General features: G+C 51.7%; 1 protein-coding gene and 1 long non-coding RNA gene across 3 annotated transcripts; both read left to right on the forward strand.

Moving 5' to 3' along the window:
- The first annotated feature begins 4,185 nt into the window (after positions 1-4,185).
- LOC144735774 (uncharacterized) lies at positions 4,186-9,068 on the forward strand. The gene is made up of 3 exons (XR_013588686.1): positions 4,186-4,349; positions 6,764-6,934; positions 8,817-9,068. It is a non-coding gene; the product is annotated as an uncharacterized LOC144735774 (long non-coding RNA).
- A 1,315-nt stretch (positions 9,069-10,383) lies between these two features.
- On the forward strand, positions 10,384-12,319 carry LOC144735777 (uncharacterized). Of its 2 annotated transcripts, XM_078618300.1 has the most exons (3): positions 10,384-10,494; positions 10,612-10,776; positions 11,959-12,319. In XM_078618300.1, exons 1-3 carry the CDS (start codon positions 10,444-10,446, stop codon positions 12,028-12,030), a joined length of 288 nt encoding a protein of 95 aa, XP_078474426.1. In that variant the 5' UTR covers positions 10,384-10,443; the 3' UTR covers positions 12,031-12,319. The 2 variants fall into 2 exon arrangements, with proteins under 2 accessions (XP_078474426.1, XP_078474425.1); XM_078618299.1 differs by having other exon boundaries at positions 10,384-10,776.
- The last annotated feature ends 2,302 nt before the right edge of the window (positions 12,320-14,621 follow it).

Here is a 14,621-nt window from a genome sequence, read left to right on the forward strand (position 1 = left end):
CTCAAATGAGTACCTGGTTCGGTGCGTAAACATCGCCACTAGGGAGACAAAGGCGGCCGGGCATGGTGCTGGCCACTCACCCCCTCGTGTGCCGTGCCGGCCTTCATAGGTGCTCGCTAACAGAACTTGCCCCTACAGTCTGTCAAGGCTACACAGGCAAAATTCTTTGTCTTTGTGTGCGCCCTGACGATTATTTCAACCGGTCTTGGGCCCCCTCTAGATTGACTCAGCCTCAAACAAGTACCTGGTGCGGTGTCCAGTATAAACATCGTCACGAGGGAGACAAAGGCAGCTCGGCGTGGTGCTGGCCATCCACCCGCTCGTGTGTCATTCCGGCCATCATGGTGCTACTCGCTAACAGCGCTCGCCCCAACACAGTGTGTTACAGGCGACACGGGGCCGGATGTGTTGTGGGTTTGCTGGTGGTGGACACTCACCGGTAGCAGCGTCCTGGTGTCCCGCAAGAAGACCCGAAGCCTCATTGTTGGGGATCGAACGCCGGGGCAGAGCCAGTCTTGAGACCAATGGTAAAAGCCGCCGGCGAAATGTGTTGAGCAGCACCTGCGCTTTGCGTGCAGATATGGCGACGTGCGCGCGCGTTTGTGTGGCTACGTGTGAGATGCGAGCGCCGACTCAACATAATGAGGCTTTGTGACGTCACGAGTCTGATGAGATTAGGGCCACGTTGGACCTGAGGCGGTGAAGAGAGATGCCGAATGATCTTGGCGGGTGTGCCAGCAGGTGTCTGTGTGGGTCCGTATGTGTCTCTGCGTGTTTGTGTGCATGTCTTTGTGATGATGTTCTTTGTGCGCGTGTGTATATATAAAATAACCCCCGTATAGCCTTAACAGAATGTAAGGGCAAGTGCTGTTAGCGAGCACCTATGAAGGCCGGAACGGTACACCAGGGGGTGGGTGGCCAGCACCACGCTCGACGGCCTTTGTCTCCCCAGTGGCGATGTTTACAGACCGCACCAGGTACTCATTTAAGGCTGAGTCGACCTAGGGGAGGCCCAGGTCCGGTTCAGATACTCGTGACTGCTGTTGGCCGTGAGCGGGAATCGAACCCGGGTCGCCAGGTTCATATCGCAGCGCGCTAACCGCTACACCACCGTTTCTCACACACACGAGTTCATGTCTGTGTAGTGGCATTCACGACATCTGTGTATTTGTTTTGTCTTTTCGTGTGCCCTTGTGTGTGTAACGGTCAGCGTGCTGCGCGACGAACCCGGCGACTCCTAGGTCGACTCAGCCTCAAATGAGTACCTGGTGTGGTCTGCAAACATCACCACTGGTGGAGACAAAGGCTGAACACCCACCGCCTCATGTGCCTGGCCTTCATAGGTGCTTGCTAACAGCACTTTCCCCAATAGTCTGTTCAGTCGCTGTGTGTCTGAGGGATCTGGAATGCTATTGTGTGTTAACCCGTCTTGGGCCTCCCCTAGGTTGACTCGGCCTGGCGGGCAACCACTCACGAGTGAACATGCAGCTCGGGCGTTTCTTGGTGTAAAACATTCCCATCGAGTACCCGATTCGTGTGGCCTATTCCACCTTTGCCACTGGCACTTGCGAGCCAGCGTTGGAACCTCACACGTACGGGTGGGTTTTCCACTGGATGTTTTTCCAAGCCGAGCCAGAACCAAACTATGCTGCGCTGACCTCACAAGACGGTGCTTGAATCCGGCTTGTTGCCAACCAGCGCCAGCGGCGCGGCTAATGACTCATTCATTTTGTGCGACGTCAACAGCGGCACAGCCCGGCTCTGCAGTGGAAAAAAACGTGGCACCTCCCGAGTTCGTGCCAGGCTGGTCTGGCTCGATACGGCTCTGACGTGGTTTGGCGCGCAGTTGAAAAGAGGTGTCGTCGGACATATGGCAGCAACGAATTGATGTCGTTTGTGGGGCCATTTCGACGGCGGCAGGACTCGTGTAGCCGCGGGCCATGTGACGAGAAGTTGCAGGCCATATGAAGCGAAGCTGTGCGACACCATCTGACTCGCGCTGGAGGTTCACCCACGCTCATGGCAGAGTGACACAGAGGACATTACTCGCGCCTCTCGAACACAGCACAGGAGGACCCGCGCCTCTTATCCCGACTCACACAGGTGCGCACGACCACAAAGGACCCTTGTAACCACTATAGCCTAGATAGCGGCCGTTTTCATTAATACATTAACCCCTGTACCCGACTCCAAAAGAAATCCGCGGAAGCCGCGCGTTATCGCTTTGGTAGAATGATAGAGGGTCTAAATGTGAAGTGCCTTCCAGCTCAAATGAGCGACAGGGTGGCGCTCTTAACTATGTGGTCCTGAGCAGGTGATGGAAAGTCCACGTTCCGCTGAAAATGTTGTTTCGGGAAGGGAAGAGCTGGAGGTGCAGAGTCGGAGTGGCTGATCTGGTCGTGGGAGTCCAGCCTGGGCAGACGTCGGGCTGCTGCGTCACGGTCGGAGTGTGCGTCTCGTGCGCACGCACACGCCACTGCAGTCCAACAGAAACCCATCCAGTGCTCCAGACTGGTATAATGATGTCATATAGGGCAGTCTGCACACAAACGCCACCCTCCCTAAGCAGTTCGCTTGGGAGATCATCTCTGCCCAGCACTTTTCCTGGTCTCAGACTCTGGATCGCCCTCTGTATTTCCTCAACAGATGCCACATCAGCCAGCCACTCACAAGGGTTGACTACAAATATTTGAGGCAATGCAGCCTGAGCAGGGTTATCCCCACCTTTCCCCTCCCCCAAGACCTCACAAATGCTCAGCAAATCTGCAAACCTGCTCCTGGGGGTCAGATCGGATCACCTTTCTTTCCCATAATGATGGTGGTAGGTGTGCCTGCACATTCATGCTCACGCAATCTGCACCGCACACAGAGTCTGTTGGTCTCTGTGTGAGTCTGTGGGTCTCTGTGTGAGTCCGTAGGTCTCTGTGTGAATCTGTGGGTCTCTGTGCGAGTCTGTGGGCCTCTGTGTGCGTCTGCGGGTGTCGGTATGAGCCTCTGGGTGACGGTATGAGTCTGTGGGCCTCTGTGTGTATGTTATAGAGCAACAGCCAGTGATAGGCAGAGACCTGTGCTCATAGCCAACATTGGGTATGAAGATCGACAGCACGGACTGACAATGATCCGATACCTGACTCCTCAGAGGCTCGAATACAAAATAGATCCATTGTACACACAGCCTGTACCACACACACACAGCCTGCACCACACACACACACACAGCCTGCACCACACACACAGCCTGTACCACACTAGTACCACACTAACGCAATCTGCACCACACGCTTACACTGCCTGAGTCGCACTGTACACACTGTAGTACACCACTAGACATGGCACAGTACATCAAACACAGATACACAAACAGATACACAGATACACACATACACAAATACATAGACACAGATACACAAACACAGATACATAAACACAGATACACAAACACAGATACATAAACACAGACACACAGATACACAAACACAGATACACAGATATACAGAAAGACGAAAAATCACGTGCCGAAGAGAAGATAAAATATTATACATACATTTCGATTTAAAGCTTTCGTGACTGCAGGGATTCATCCTCTTGGTTCTTTCGGTAAAGTCACGTAGAAGGGAAGTAATAAAATAATACAAATAAAACATAATAATTATACATACACACCCAGTCACTCACCCACTCACATGCCCAGTTACTGACCTACCTACACACTCACCCAGTCACCCACTCACACACCCAGTCACTCACCCACTCACTTTCCCAGTCACCCACTCACCCATTCACGTGTGTATACATGCGTGTGTAAATGTGTGCGCATGTTTCTACATATGCGCGCACATGTGCACACGCCTGTACACACACGTGCACATATACATGCACACATTTACACGCGTATATACACATACATGTACATACACATGCGCTCACCCGCATATACACGCGTACACGTGTACATACACGCACACATGTACATTTACACATGCACGTACACGTGTACATACACATGCGCACACGCGTGTACACAGACGAGTAGATACACACGCACATACGCATGTGCACACACGCACGTGCACACGGCACGTGATAATCTCGCGAGACGCGACGTTCTTCGAGCACGTGACCAGTTCGGCGTCGCTGCTGTCGTCACAGATTTCGCTCTATCGTGGGCCCTACGTCATCGCTGACGTCACCGGAAACGAGCGCAAGTCCACGCTGATAATCTGCGGCAGGAGGAGCTTCGCATCGCGACCAGCGCCTCGCAGTTTCACCAGCACCACCACCACCATCACCACCACCATCACCACCAGCAGCAGCAGCAAGACAGAGAGAGGGCAGTCGTCTACCCCGCGGTGAGTAGCAGCGGTGGCCACGAAGTTCCAACCACAGCGCCATCTTGTGGTTGCGAGGCACACCGCGCGTGCGCCTCAACCTGGGATTTGTGTGTCTCCGTGTCAGTGTGTCTCCGTGTCAGTGTGTCTCTGTGTCAGTGTGGCTATGTCTGTGTGTATCTATGTCTGTGTGTCTGTCTCCGTGTCTGTGTGTCTCTGTGTCAGTGTGTCTCCGTGTCTGTGTGTCTCTGTGTCTCCGTGTCTGTGTGTCTATGTCTCCGTGTCTCTGTCACACGGATATTCACCAGGGATGTGCGGTCAGGGGAGGCAGAGCCTCACCTGTCATACTCCAATGAAAATAGCTGTTATGAAAAAAAAGGATTTTCCACTGATCTGTGTTATAAATGCCATTTCTGTACGATTACAATCATTTTTAAATCCTTTATATTAAGTTCGCTTGCTTGCTTGCGTGCTTGCTTGCTTGCGTGCTTGCTTGCTTGCTTACGACCGTGCAAATCTTTCGGTCGTTTTTTAACCCACTTCCCGTGATCCAATCGAGCTGACATTTTCCACACAGACTCGTTGTGCGAGACAATTAATGTTCGTGAAAAAAAATTCCCAAAATTTTACACTTTTTAGGCAAAAAAAAAGATTTTACATATATTCAAATAGAACTCATTCATGGCTTTGGCTGAACGTCACAATATAAGAGCCCAGAGCGTAACCCCTCCACAGGCCGTGGCGGAGTAGCGCAGTTGGTAGCGCCCTCGCTTCCCATGCCAAATGTCGCGGGATCGATCCCCGTGTCCTCCACAGGCGAATATATTTTAAAATCCTTTATATTAAGTTCGCTGCCACGCATATAAAGGATTTATAGTGAAAAACTTTGTTTTTACGGGTTATACTTATTAAATCCTTTATATTAAGTTCACTTGCTTGCTTGCGTGCTTGCGTGCTTTCTTGCTTGTTTAGGACCGTGCAAATCTTTCGGTCGTTTTTTAACCCACTTCCCGTGATGCAACCAACCTGCATTTTGCACACAGACTCGTTGTGCTTGACAATTAATTTTCATGAAAAAAAATTTCCAAAATTTTACACTGTTTAGGGAATTTTTTTCAAATATTTAATTACCCATTGCTTAATTGTGGCAGACAATCATCTGACCCATAAGTGGCAGCCATCTCAAGCCAGAGGACGAGAGGACTGTAGCCGCCCGTTTCATGATGACGCAAATGTTGACTAATCACATGGCATGAAATCCCTGCCCCCACGCTGTACAGTGGATACTATTTATAGAGCAGTTAAATTGAAGCCGCCAGGTTCTTGAAAGTGGTAAAACGGGTCAACGCTAGTGACCTCGGGAATATACGTGGCATGTCAAGAGGTGATCTTTCATTTTTAAATCCTTTATACTAACTTCACTTGCTTGCTTGCTTACTCAAGAAAAACAGAAATGAATAATAAAATGAAACCGATGCCACGCATATAAAGGATTTATAGTGAAAAACTTAGTTTTTACGGGTTAATTTTTTATAGTCAAAATCGCCAAATTTGCGGAGCTCCGCTGCAAATACAGGAAGAGACGAGAGGTGAGGCAGCGACGAGCTCAGCCTCCCTTCTAATTGCGCAACCCCTCAGTAACCGTATGGAGCGCGGGCAATAAGCGCGTGCCTGTTACTATCTCAGTATGTCACCAATGTAATGTTTGTAGACCCCGTCATTTCATGTCCTCGCCTTCCATACTCCAGGTAACTTATTTCACGTGTGTGCATATAAAGATATTGAGGCTCGCTGGTCTCGTCATGAAACTGCAATGGAAAAGCACCAGGGGAGGCAGCTATCACATCTGCCTCACTGAGGGGGACGTGTCTAACACGCCCCCCTCAGTGAGGACACGCCCCCTCAGTGAGGCCACGCCCCCTCAGTGTGAATCTGGCTCTGACACGAGTCAGTGCCTCCCCAGTCATTGACCTCACCGCACGTCACTGATATACACTACAATGGGCGTGCATAATGTGCATGCATAATGTCAGTTGATTACATGTAAATAACCCAACCGCCAATGGATACCCTCCCCCACCACATTGTTCACGAAGTGCTCAAAAGTGAGGATTTCTCCACAAATCTGGCTGTCGCCTGATGAAGCTAGTTGTAATTACTGGCGAAACGTCGTACTCAGATTGCAAATGTTATGGCTTTGCTCTCCAACACACCGGTGTGCTGTACTAGTGACGAATTGGCACGTTCTGTTTACATGACAAACCTTACTAGTTGGCTATCGGGTGATGGCGGGTTTAATGACACATTTATATATTTATGCGATCTAACCCAAAACAACCTGTATTATGAATACCAATTATTATCTCTATTTAAGGCAGCTCTCTCCACGCCATGTGCTACCCGTGCACGCTAACCCCTTGGCCGATCGCACGCAGGAGGAGATGGAGTGCGGAGCGCCTGGCAGCAGGAGGAGCCTCGCCAGCCCAGACGTGAGAGCTTCGACTCAAGGAGCTGACTTCGCCCGGGGGACGCGACTGCCACGACTCGTGATCACCGCGCAGTCACCGCGACTCTTGCCACAACAACGCAATGATGCGAGTCCGATGGTACGACGTGTGAAGGAGGAGGAGGGAGGAGGTGCATCACCTGATAGGTTATCGGGTCGCACTCTTCATAACGACGTCACGGAGTATGTTGCGTCGTGTGTAGAGAGAGAGAGAACGCGCAACCAAGATCTGGCCAGGTGGTTCTGCAGTTGAGCAGCGGCTCGCAACTGGAGTTCACGTCCTGGTTTGAGTCAAGGGGGGGCGGAGTGGTGGAGGTGGCGGTTGACGTAGCTCATCAATCTTCCCTTTGGGGTCTATTAAATAAGTAAGACTTTTTGGAAAGATCCGCACTGGTGTTACTGTGGATAGACTCGCCTCCATCATAGGAATGATGAATGTTCATCACTCGCCAAATGTATGTATATATGTGTATTATCTTGGAGGAGGCTCATGAAGGACGCTACTGGGCAGTTGGAGACAGTCGCCCTCCAGCAACAACGGAGGGCAGAGGAGCGACGCTCACAACAACGAGCGGAGCGTTTGGCGGCTAAAACACAATTTGGCACAGTAGGGGGCACAGGTGGTGCATTGGCCAGTCATCTCAGTTTGTCGACCCATAAAACCTGGGTCTGCCCCGTGACCTCCTGCCGACGGGCATTCGACACTTCACGTGGCCTTGGCGTGCACATAGCATGGCACAAGCGCCGTGGTGATGTCACCGCCACTTAGTGGCGAATGGCGGTTGTTGTTGTATGTTGAACATGTTGAGATGATAATTTGAGTGGAAAATCTATTTTATAGTTTCACAATTCGATTTTTAACTTGCGTGACTCACGCATCCTCCCTGCCTGCCTGACACAGAGACCGCCATGGAACATAGCCAAGAGGGGCCAGGTCAGGGCTCCAGCATGAGGGACCATTGCTGCCTCCCTGATGTCCAGTAGTTCGCTGTTTTAGAGGTTCATGGTTCGAATCCAGCGGCCACCCTAATTGCTGAGGTGTTGGTTCTGTACTCACCACAGTAACACTGGATTCACAGTAGACAATAAAGATGCCCTGATGTCCTTCGCAAGAGTAGGCCATCGTCAGATGATCTCAGGGTCCAAATTTAAAATTGACGCTCAAATTACTCAATGCTCCAGGTTGCTCTTGCAAATGGGACTCTATTCTGGCCTCCTGATCTCTCACCTGATTCGACAAAATCAACTTAACCTGGCCATCCCTCCCACAGAGGGATGCGTACTTACGAATCGATGGCGTGGCCCTGGCCCTGAAGCCGAACCCCCATGCGGCACGTGATCACGGCGTCTCGCAGGGCACCACGGGGATGAGGCTTTGGAAATTGAACGAATCCATCAGCACCGGCAGCAGCAGCACTGACACCAAGGAGGTGATGTCTCACTTCATCGTGGGTGCCTGTGTGGTAATGGGCACTATAATGCTTACAGTGCAAGGCTGTCATAATTGAAGGTGCTGCTGTGCCTCTCACGAAACCCATGCAGAACAGAGGGAGAACATACAAACTCCACCCAGACACACGGTCACTCACACACTCGTGTACACTCATACTCTCACGTTCACTCTCTTATTCAAACTCTGCAGAACAGAGGCAGAACATAAAATGTCTACACAAAAAGGTACCCGAGTAGAAAATCTAATCTCGGCCCTTCTTGCTGAGCTGAGGCACGTGCTTTAGCATTATATTAACACACCACACCAGCTACTCATTTGAGGCTGAGTCGACCTCGCGGAGGCCCATGACAAGCTCAAATATTTGCCACTGTTTTTGATCGTGAGCAGGTAGTGTTCTCAAGTCGCCGGCTTCTTCGTAGCTTTGCCTGCTAACCGTTGCACCACCGCCCCCGCAGTGAGACACACACACACACGTGTCCACACAGACACACAACAACAGCTGCAACTCACCCCTCCCTCCCTGACACAGAGACCGTCACGGAACGTGGCCACCAGGGCCCAAGCCAGGGCCCCGGCGCCAACGCGGGGGATCACTGCCGGCTCACTGAGGCCCACCCCGAGTCTGCCTACCATCGCCATTGGTGGAAGCAGCAAGAGCAGCAAGAAGAGCATCAGGGCATGGGCAATAGCGGCGAAGCGCTGTCTGAAGTCATATCACGAGGAGGTGAGGGCGATACAAAGCAGAGGGGGCGCTGCTCTTCAAAATGACCGTTTATCTGTTTTTTCTCAATTGTTTAAAAAATCCTGACAGATGTCGGCAGCGTCACACGGCAAAGAATCCATTCAGAACCCGCGTAGCATGGCGCATCATGCCTGTGTGTTAAGACAATGGCACGTTAAAGTGGATATCACAGATCTACATCTGACATCTCTTCTTAACGTGACCCCATAGTACTTTTCCACTCGGCCTGCCACTCGAGCATAATGTTTGACACGTGATAATCAAACAGATATATTTGTTATTTCGCAGAGCAGGAATTTAGCCGCATTAAGTGCGGAGTGAAATGCCGTGCGGTTACGTTTTGTCGAGTCGCAGGTAAACCAGACGTAGCGGTAGCGAGTAAACCACGTTGCAGAGGTTCACAGTTCGAATCCAGCGGCCACCCTGGTTATTACTGCGGTGGTGGTACTGTATTCACTACGGTAACACTCGACTCACAGTGGACAATAAAGAGGCCCTGATGCCATTCGCAAGAGTCGGCCATCGTGGGCTGACGTGAGGGTCCACATTTGCCAAGTTAAAAAGTTGACCCTCAAATTTCTCAATGCTCCAGGTCATCCTTGCGAATGAGACTATTCTGGCTTCCTGAGCTCTCACATGGCCCAACATAATCAACTTTACTTGACCATCCTTCCTCTTGTTTACAATCAGCAATGGTTATTTGGATAAAGGGATAGGTGTTTTTTTTATTTGAAATTACACAATATGCCTGAAATACCAATATTTACCAGTTCACATTGGTAATATTTATTACATGACCATCAGCATCCCTGTGTTGCTGCTTGGCATAAATCATAGGTTAATTTTCTGTTGCTAAATGACAGTAAAGCCGCCACACTGCCCGTAGTCTGATTACTAACTCCATGGAGTAATGGACTATCCATGTTATTTAACAAATATAACCACTTTATACTGGCAAAATAATTTCCGAAAACACTTTCTTTATATCCTGCATATGAAGCATTAACAAGCATGCTTTGGTAACAAAAACATTATTTGGAATTGGCAGCACAGCCTTTGTTAATACAACAGAAAAACTAATGACCCTGTGTCAAGAATGGCTCCCTTATGAAGAACTACAGTAGATCATTGATAATTATCTGGCGTGCGATTATTGGCGTCCAACATTATCTGGCGATCCCGGGCTGATCCGGCAATACTGCTCCTACCAAGGCAGTAACCAGTCCGGCGTTTTTGGAAATCGGGCACCCCCTCCCCCGCCGAATAATCGACGATCGACCGCATTGATGTGAACGGGGCCTTCATGGCACCACAACTCCAATACAGCAGGAGTCCCTGTGACACTTTCCCTTTGTCTCCCTCCCTCCCGCAGCAACAGCCCCAGGACGCGTCGTTGAAAATCAACGGCGTGGCAATGGTCCTGAGGCCGACCCCCCGTGCAGCGCGTGGGCACGGCCTTTCTCAGGTGACCGTGAGGACGATGACGTCGTCGGTTTTTAATTCAGAGCCGGAGTCCACGTGCCCGACAGCGGTTTTGCCACCGGCGTCGACGCTGTCGTTGTCGTTCATGTCCGTGGTGCAGGAACTACCCTGGGAGGCGAGCGACCCGCCCAGCCGTCAGGAAGCGAAGGAGCTGAAGAGAAATGTCTCCTTCGCTCGGCGTGCGGCCACCGAGGCCCTTCGGCTCTCGGGACACAGCCGTGGCGACCAAGACGGCGACCAAGACGGCGACGGCTTCCACAAACGTGTGAGTGCTGCCACGCGCGAAGCACCGGGGCGTTCAGTTGGAAGTGGCGTGCACGACGCACGTCTAAGAGCGACGGATCTCGTCAGATCAGATTTTTTCAGGGATGCCTCTCGCATGTCCCCCTTCATTCTACAACAACGCTAGTGTAGTAGGTTCCAGGAGACTTGGACGACGTAGTTGGAGGCACACTTATTTATTAACCACAATGTACATAACAGGCCGAGATGTACAACACTCGAAGGGGTATCGGCCCCTTCACCCGTCTAACAGGGAGATCCCACAATCTCTGTCCCGGCTAGCCTACTCCCAGGTCCTCCACTACAGGGCTAGGGGAGGCTAGCTAACCCAGCCCTGGTTAAGCTGGGTTTACGGCACCCTGAGTCCCCAGACCGGCTCTTACAAGAGCATCAGCTCTGGGCTCTCGGGGCCACGCCACTGGCTTGCCCTGGTCGGTCCTGAGAAGGACAGCGATCCAGGGGAGTCCCAGGGCCTATCTAGCCGGTCTTCTTGCTTCACTGGTTAAGGCTGAACACTGAACCCCGAGCCCTCCGGCTCACCGCCTCATATAGCCACGCCCCCCTGAGGGGTGGGGCCGTGGGGGATCCCAGCGCCGTGTCAGCCCCCCAGGCTCAACGGTGCGGACGTGGATGTAAGCGCCTCTCGGCGTACGGTCATAACCACGCCCAGTGTGTTTGTTTGCCCTCCGTAACACCTCTACACTAGTAACAGAATCACCGCTGTTTGGCCGTACTTAGGGATGGCAAGTTGGCACCGCACGTAGTATCCTTGCCCATATTCACCCTCTACTGAGTGTAAGCCTCTCCATGCCATGTGGGTTGTGAAGGTTATTTGACCTTACTTCACCTCACTGGTTATTGCGGGTTGTTTAAGGGAGGGAGCATAGCAATGGATGTTGCTACCCTGCCCTCTGGGCGGGTTGGAAGGGTGGCTAGACCTGGTAAAAGCCCAGACATCTATCTGCATTGAACTTAGTGCACTACGCCGTGAACCCGTGCTAACCACTACGCCCCCTCTCTGCAAACCAGGAGGTGTAGCGTCAGCTCCTACTCCGTGTTGCGTGGCATTGGTGAGTAATTGTATTGTTGTATTGTGTACTGGGGGTAAATCCCTGCACGTTCACACGGTGGCCTGAAGGGGGTGTTCTGTGCCTTGGCATTGCAGGTGGGATCCACTGAAGAGAATGGGCCGGGTCCAAACAATGACCCGTCCGTGGATTCACTCGAAGAGGCCTGAAGCAGTGGGACACGGATGCACACGCACACACACCCACGCACACACACCCGCGCACACACCCACGCACACACCCACGCGCACACACACACCCACGCACACACACCCACGCACACTCCCACGCACACACACGGTCATACATACGCACACATACACATACTCACACATACAACGCACATACATGTAAATTTGTTCTTAACTTTCTAACTGTGCAATACAAATGGAACTACTGTATATAAATATGTATCAACTACTTTAATAACTTTTAATAAAGCCCCAGAGGTTAAAATAAGCACTTGTATGGCATCAATAACTGTACAAACAAAGAAACTCTGCTTGGCCATTGAAGATACGAATCGTCAAGATCACGGGCATCAACGTGAACGTCAACAACACAAACATGGATGCCTTCAATGCCATCGACGCGACTGGTGTAGATGGTCCCCCGGAGTGCGGTGTTCGCTATGGACTCGGGTTCCTGTGTCAGCACGTGTCCCAGCCACCCGAGTCTTCTCTCTGTTGTGTCCCGTGTTATGCATCTTGAATTGGTCTCGATGTACAGGTCCCGGTTTGAAACCTTGTTCGGCCAGAAGATGCGATATATTTTCCTCAGGCAGTTGTTGTGGAAGGTTGATAGGGGGTTCATCATGCCTTTATCTTGGTGGTTCTCCAACTTGCACTATTGTACAGAAACATTGATTTTTACATTGCTGTTATAGATTCGTACCTTTGTTGCAGATATCTATACACGTATAAATTATCTGAATTAATGATATACGTGACTTCGGGAGGTTCACATCACGCAATTGAAAAAAAACCCCTTGGAATTAAATTGAGATGCCGAAAGAGAAACGCGTGGGTTGGGGAACATCTGCAGGTCACGAGCGTCAGCCGGACTGTCCGAGAGGGCGAGTGGGTCGGGGCAACAGCGAAGCTGTCAGCGGCACGGCGGAGACCCACGACGGATGAGGGAGCGTGAGGAGCTCCCGTGCAGGAGCCAGACGGAGGGCCGCATCGCTTGAACAACCGTGCGAGATGATGGCGGCTCTTGGCTTCGTTTTGTTTCGACGTTTGCTGGGTAACGAAGAGCAATACGCCCGCCATGAGAACGAGCCGTGCCAGGTAGGCCGAGGATTGTGCGGGCTGTGTGCTGGATACACATTGCCCTACGGGGCTAGTCTCCGTACGTTATTGGTCAACACACGTATGTGTTGGTTATGTTTGCTGGCTTAGGCTTTTGTTTCCGTGCGATGAGTTTCTTCATCATCTACCGATATGAATTTGTAATCTAGGCAGTCCCTGACTTACGAACACAATTAGTTCCAGAGCAAACCCAGATGTGCGAGGAGGCAACACTTGGTGCCATTTTTTGCCATCCCGACTTCTGGCGAGCCAGGATACGGCTTCACTTCTCGACGCCCACGCGCAGTAAGTTGGAACAGACGGATGTTAGTCCACATTGCTGCACCGCCTTCTCCAGGCGAGCCTGGGTACAGCTTCCCCCCCCCACCGCCTCGACGCGCAGGAACGGCAATGGAGTTGCTCGCCATCCGCGTGTGGTCCACCAACACACACGGCGGAGTCCGCAGTGCCGGGTCACACAGGCAGCCCCCGCACGACGCAGCCGCCACCGCGGCTCCACTCCGCATCCTCGGCAGAGGACAGCCTCTCCCCTTCCGTTCACGGGGTTCTCGGTTTGTTGAACAAGATCAAGTCAAGCGGTAAACCATTTGCAAAATAGGTTACCGGTTTCAATAAGTCAAGAAGCGGTAACCGTTACCGGTGGGAATGTTTGTGATGAACGTACCGGCTGGCGCCCGCACGGACAAACCGCACGGCGGCATAGGTCACCGTTAGGGTCAAGGCGACGTCCTGAATTTGTGTCATTGAACGAGGGAGGCGTGGGGAATATTGTTGGCCTTTTGAAGAGGCGCGAGTGCTGACACTGACACCGCCACACGTCACGTACCGATCGTTGATTCTACTGTGGTGAACCCATGTCCACTGCTGCTGGGGGACAGAGGCGGTGATGGTGGGGGGATTTACAGACACGTGACATGGACGTTTTAGCGCGTATGAAGCGAAGCTGCGGGGCGCCATCTGATTTGTAGGTTCGGCCACTCACGCGCCAGTGACACCGGGTCCCTGAACACAGCACAGGAACATCCGCGCCACTCATCACGGCTCACACAGGTACACAGGTGCGCACGAGAACAAGGAACCCCTGTCACCCCTGCAACAGAGGCCGTTTTCATTAACACACGACGCCCTGGAAGCCGACGGCGGAAGATATCCGCGGAAGCCCCGCGTTACCACCTTGGTCCATGGAGGGTTTAAATGTAAAGCGTCTTCCAGCTCAAATGAGCAAATAGGGTGGGCGCTCGTGACCGTTTGTGGTCCTGAACCAGTGATGGAAATTCCACATTGCCATGCTGGGTGCCAGTCCAGCCATATGACCATAACACGCAGATTTTGGAAGCTCTGCATATTCGCAGGGCTTATTTCAAATTAACTAAACACTATTTACAGGATGGCTACACTGAGGTCATGTGAATTGTGAAAAGCTCGCTGGCAGGTGGTCATGGGACAGGGCC

The sequence above is a fragment of the Lampetra planeri genome, chromosome 57 (assembly GCF_965212315.1).
Source record: "Lampetra planeri chromosome 57, kcLamPlan1.2.h2, whole genome shotgun sequence".
Taxonomy (NCBI): domain Eukaryota; kingdom Metazoa; phylum Chordata; class Hyperoartia; order Petromyzontiformes; family Petromyzontidae; genus Lampetra; species Lampetra planeri.

What these genes read in the sequence shown, in the direction of transcription:
- LOC144735777 (XM_078618299.1), top strand. Translation starts at nt 10,444, where the DNA reads ATGGTCCTGAGGCCGACCCCCCGTGCAGCGCGTGGGCACGGCCTTTCT. An exon ending in GCGACGGCTTCCACAAACGT is followed by an intron (nt 10,777 to 11,958) that starts GTGAGTGCTGCC and finishes TTGGCATTGCAG; the next exon opens with GTGGGATCCACTGAAGAGAA.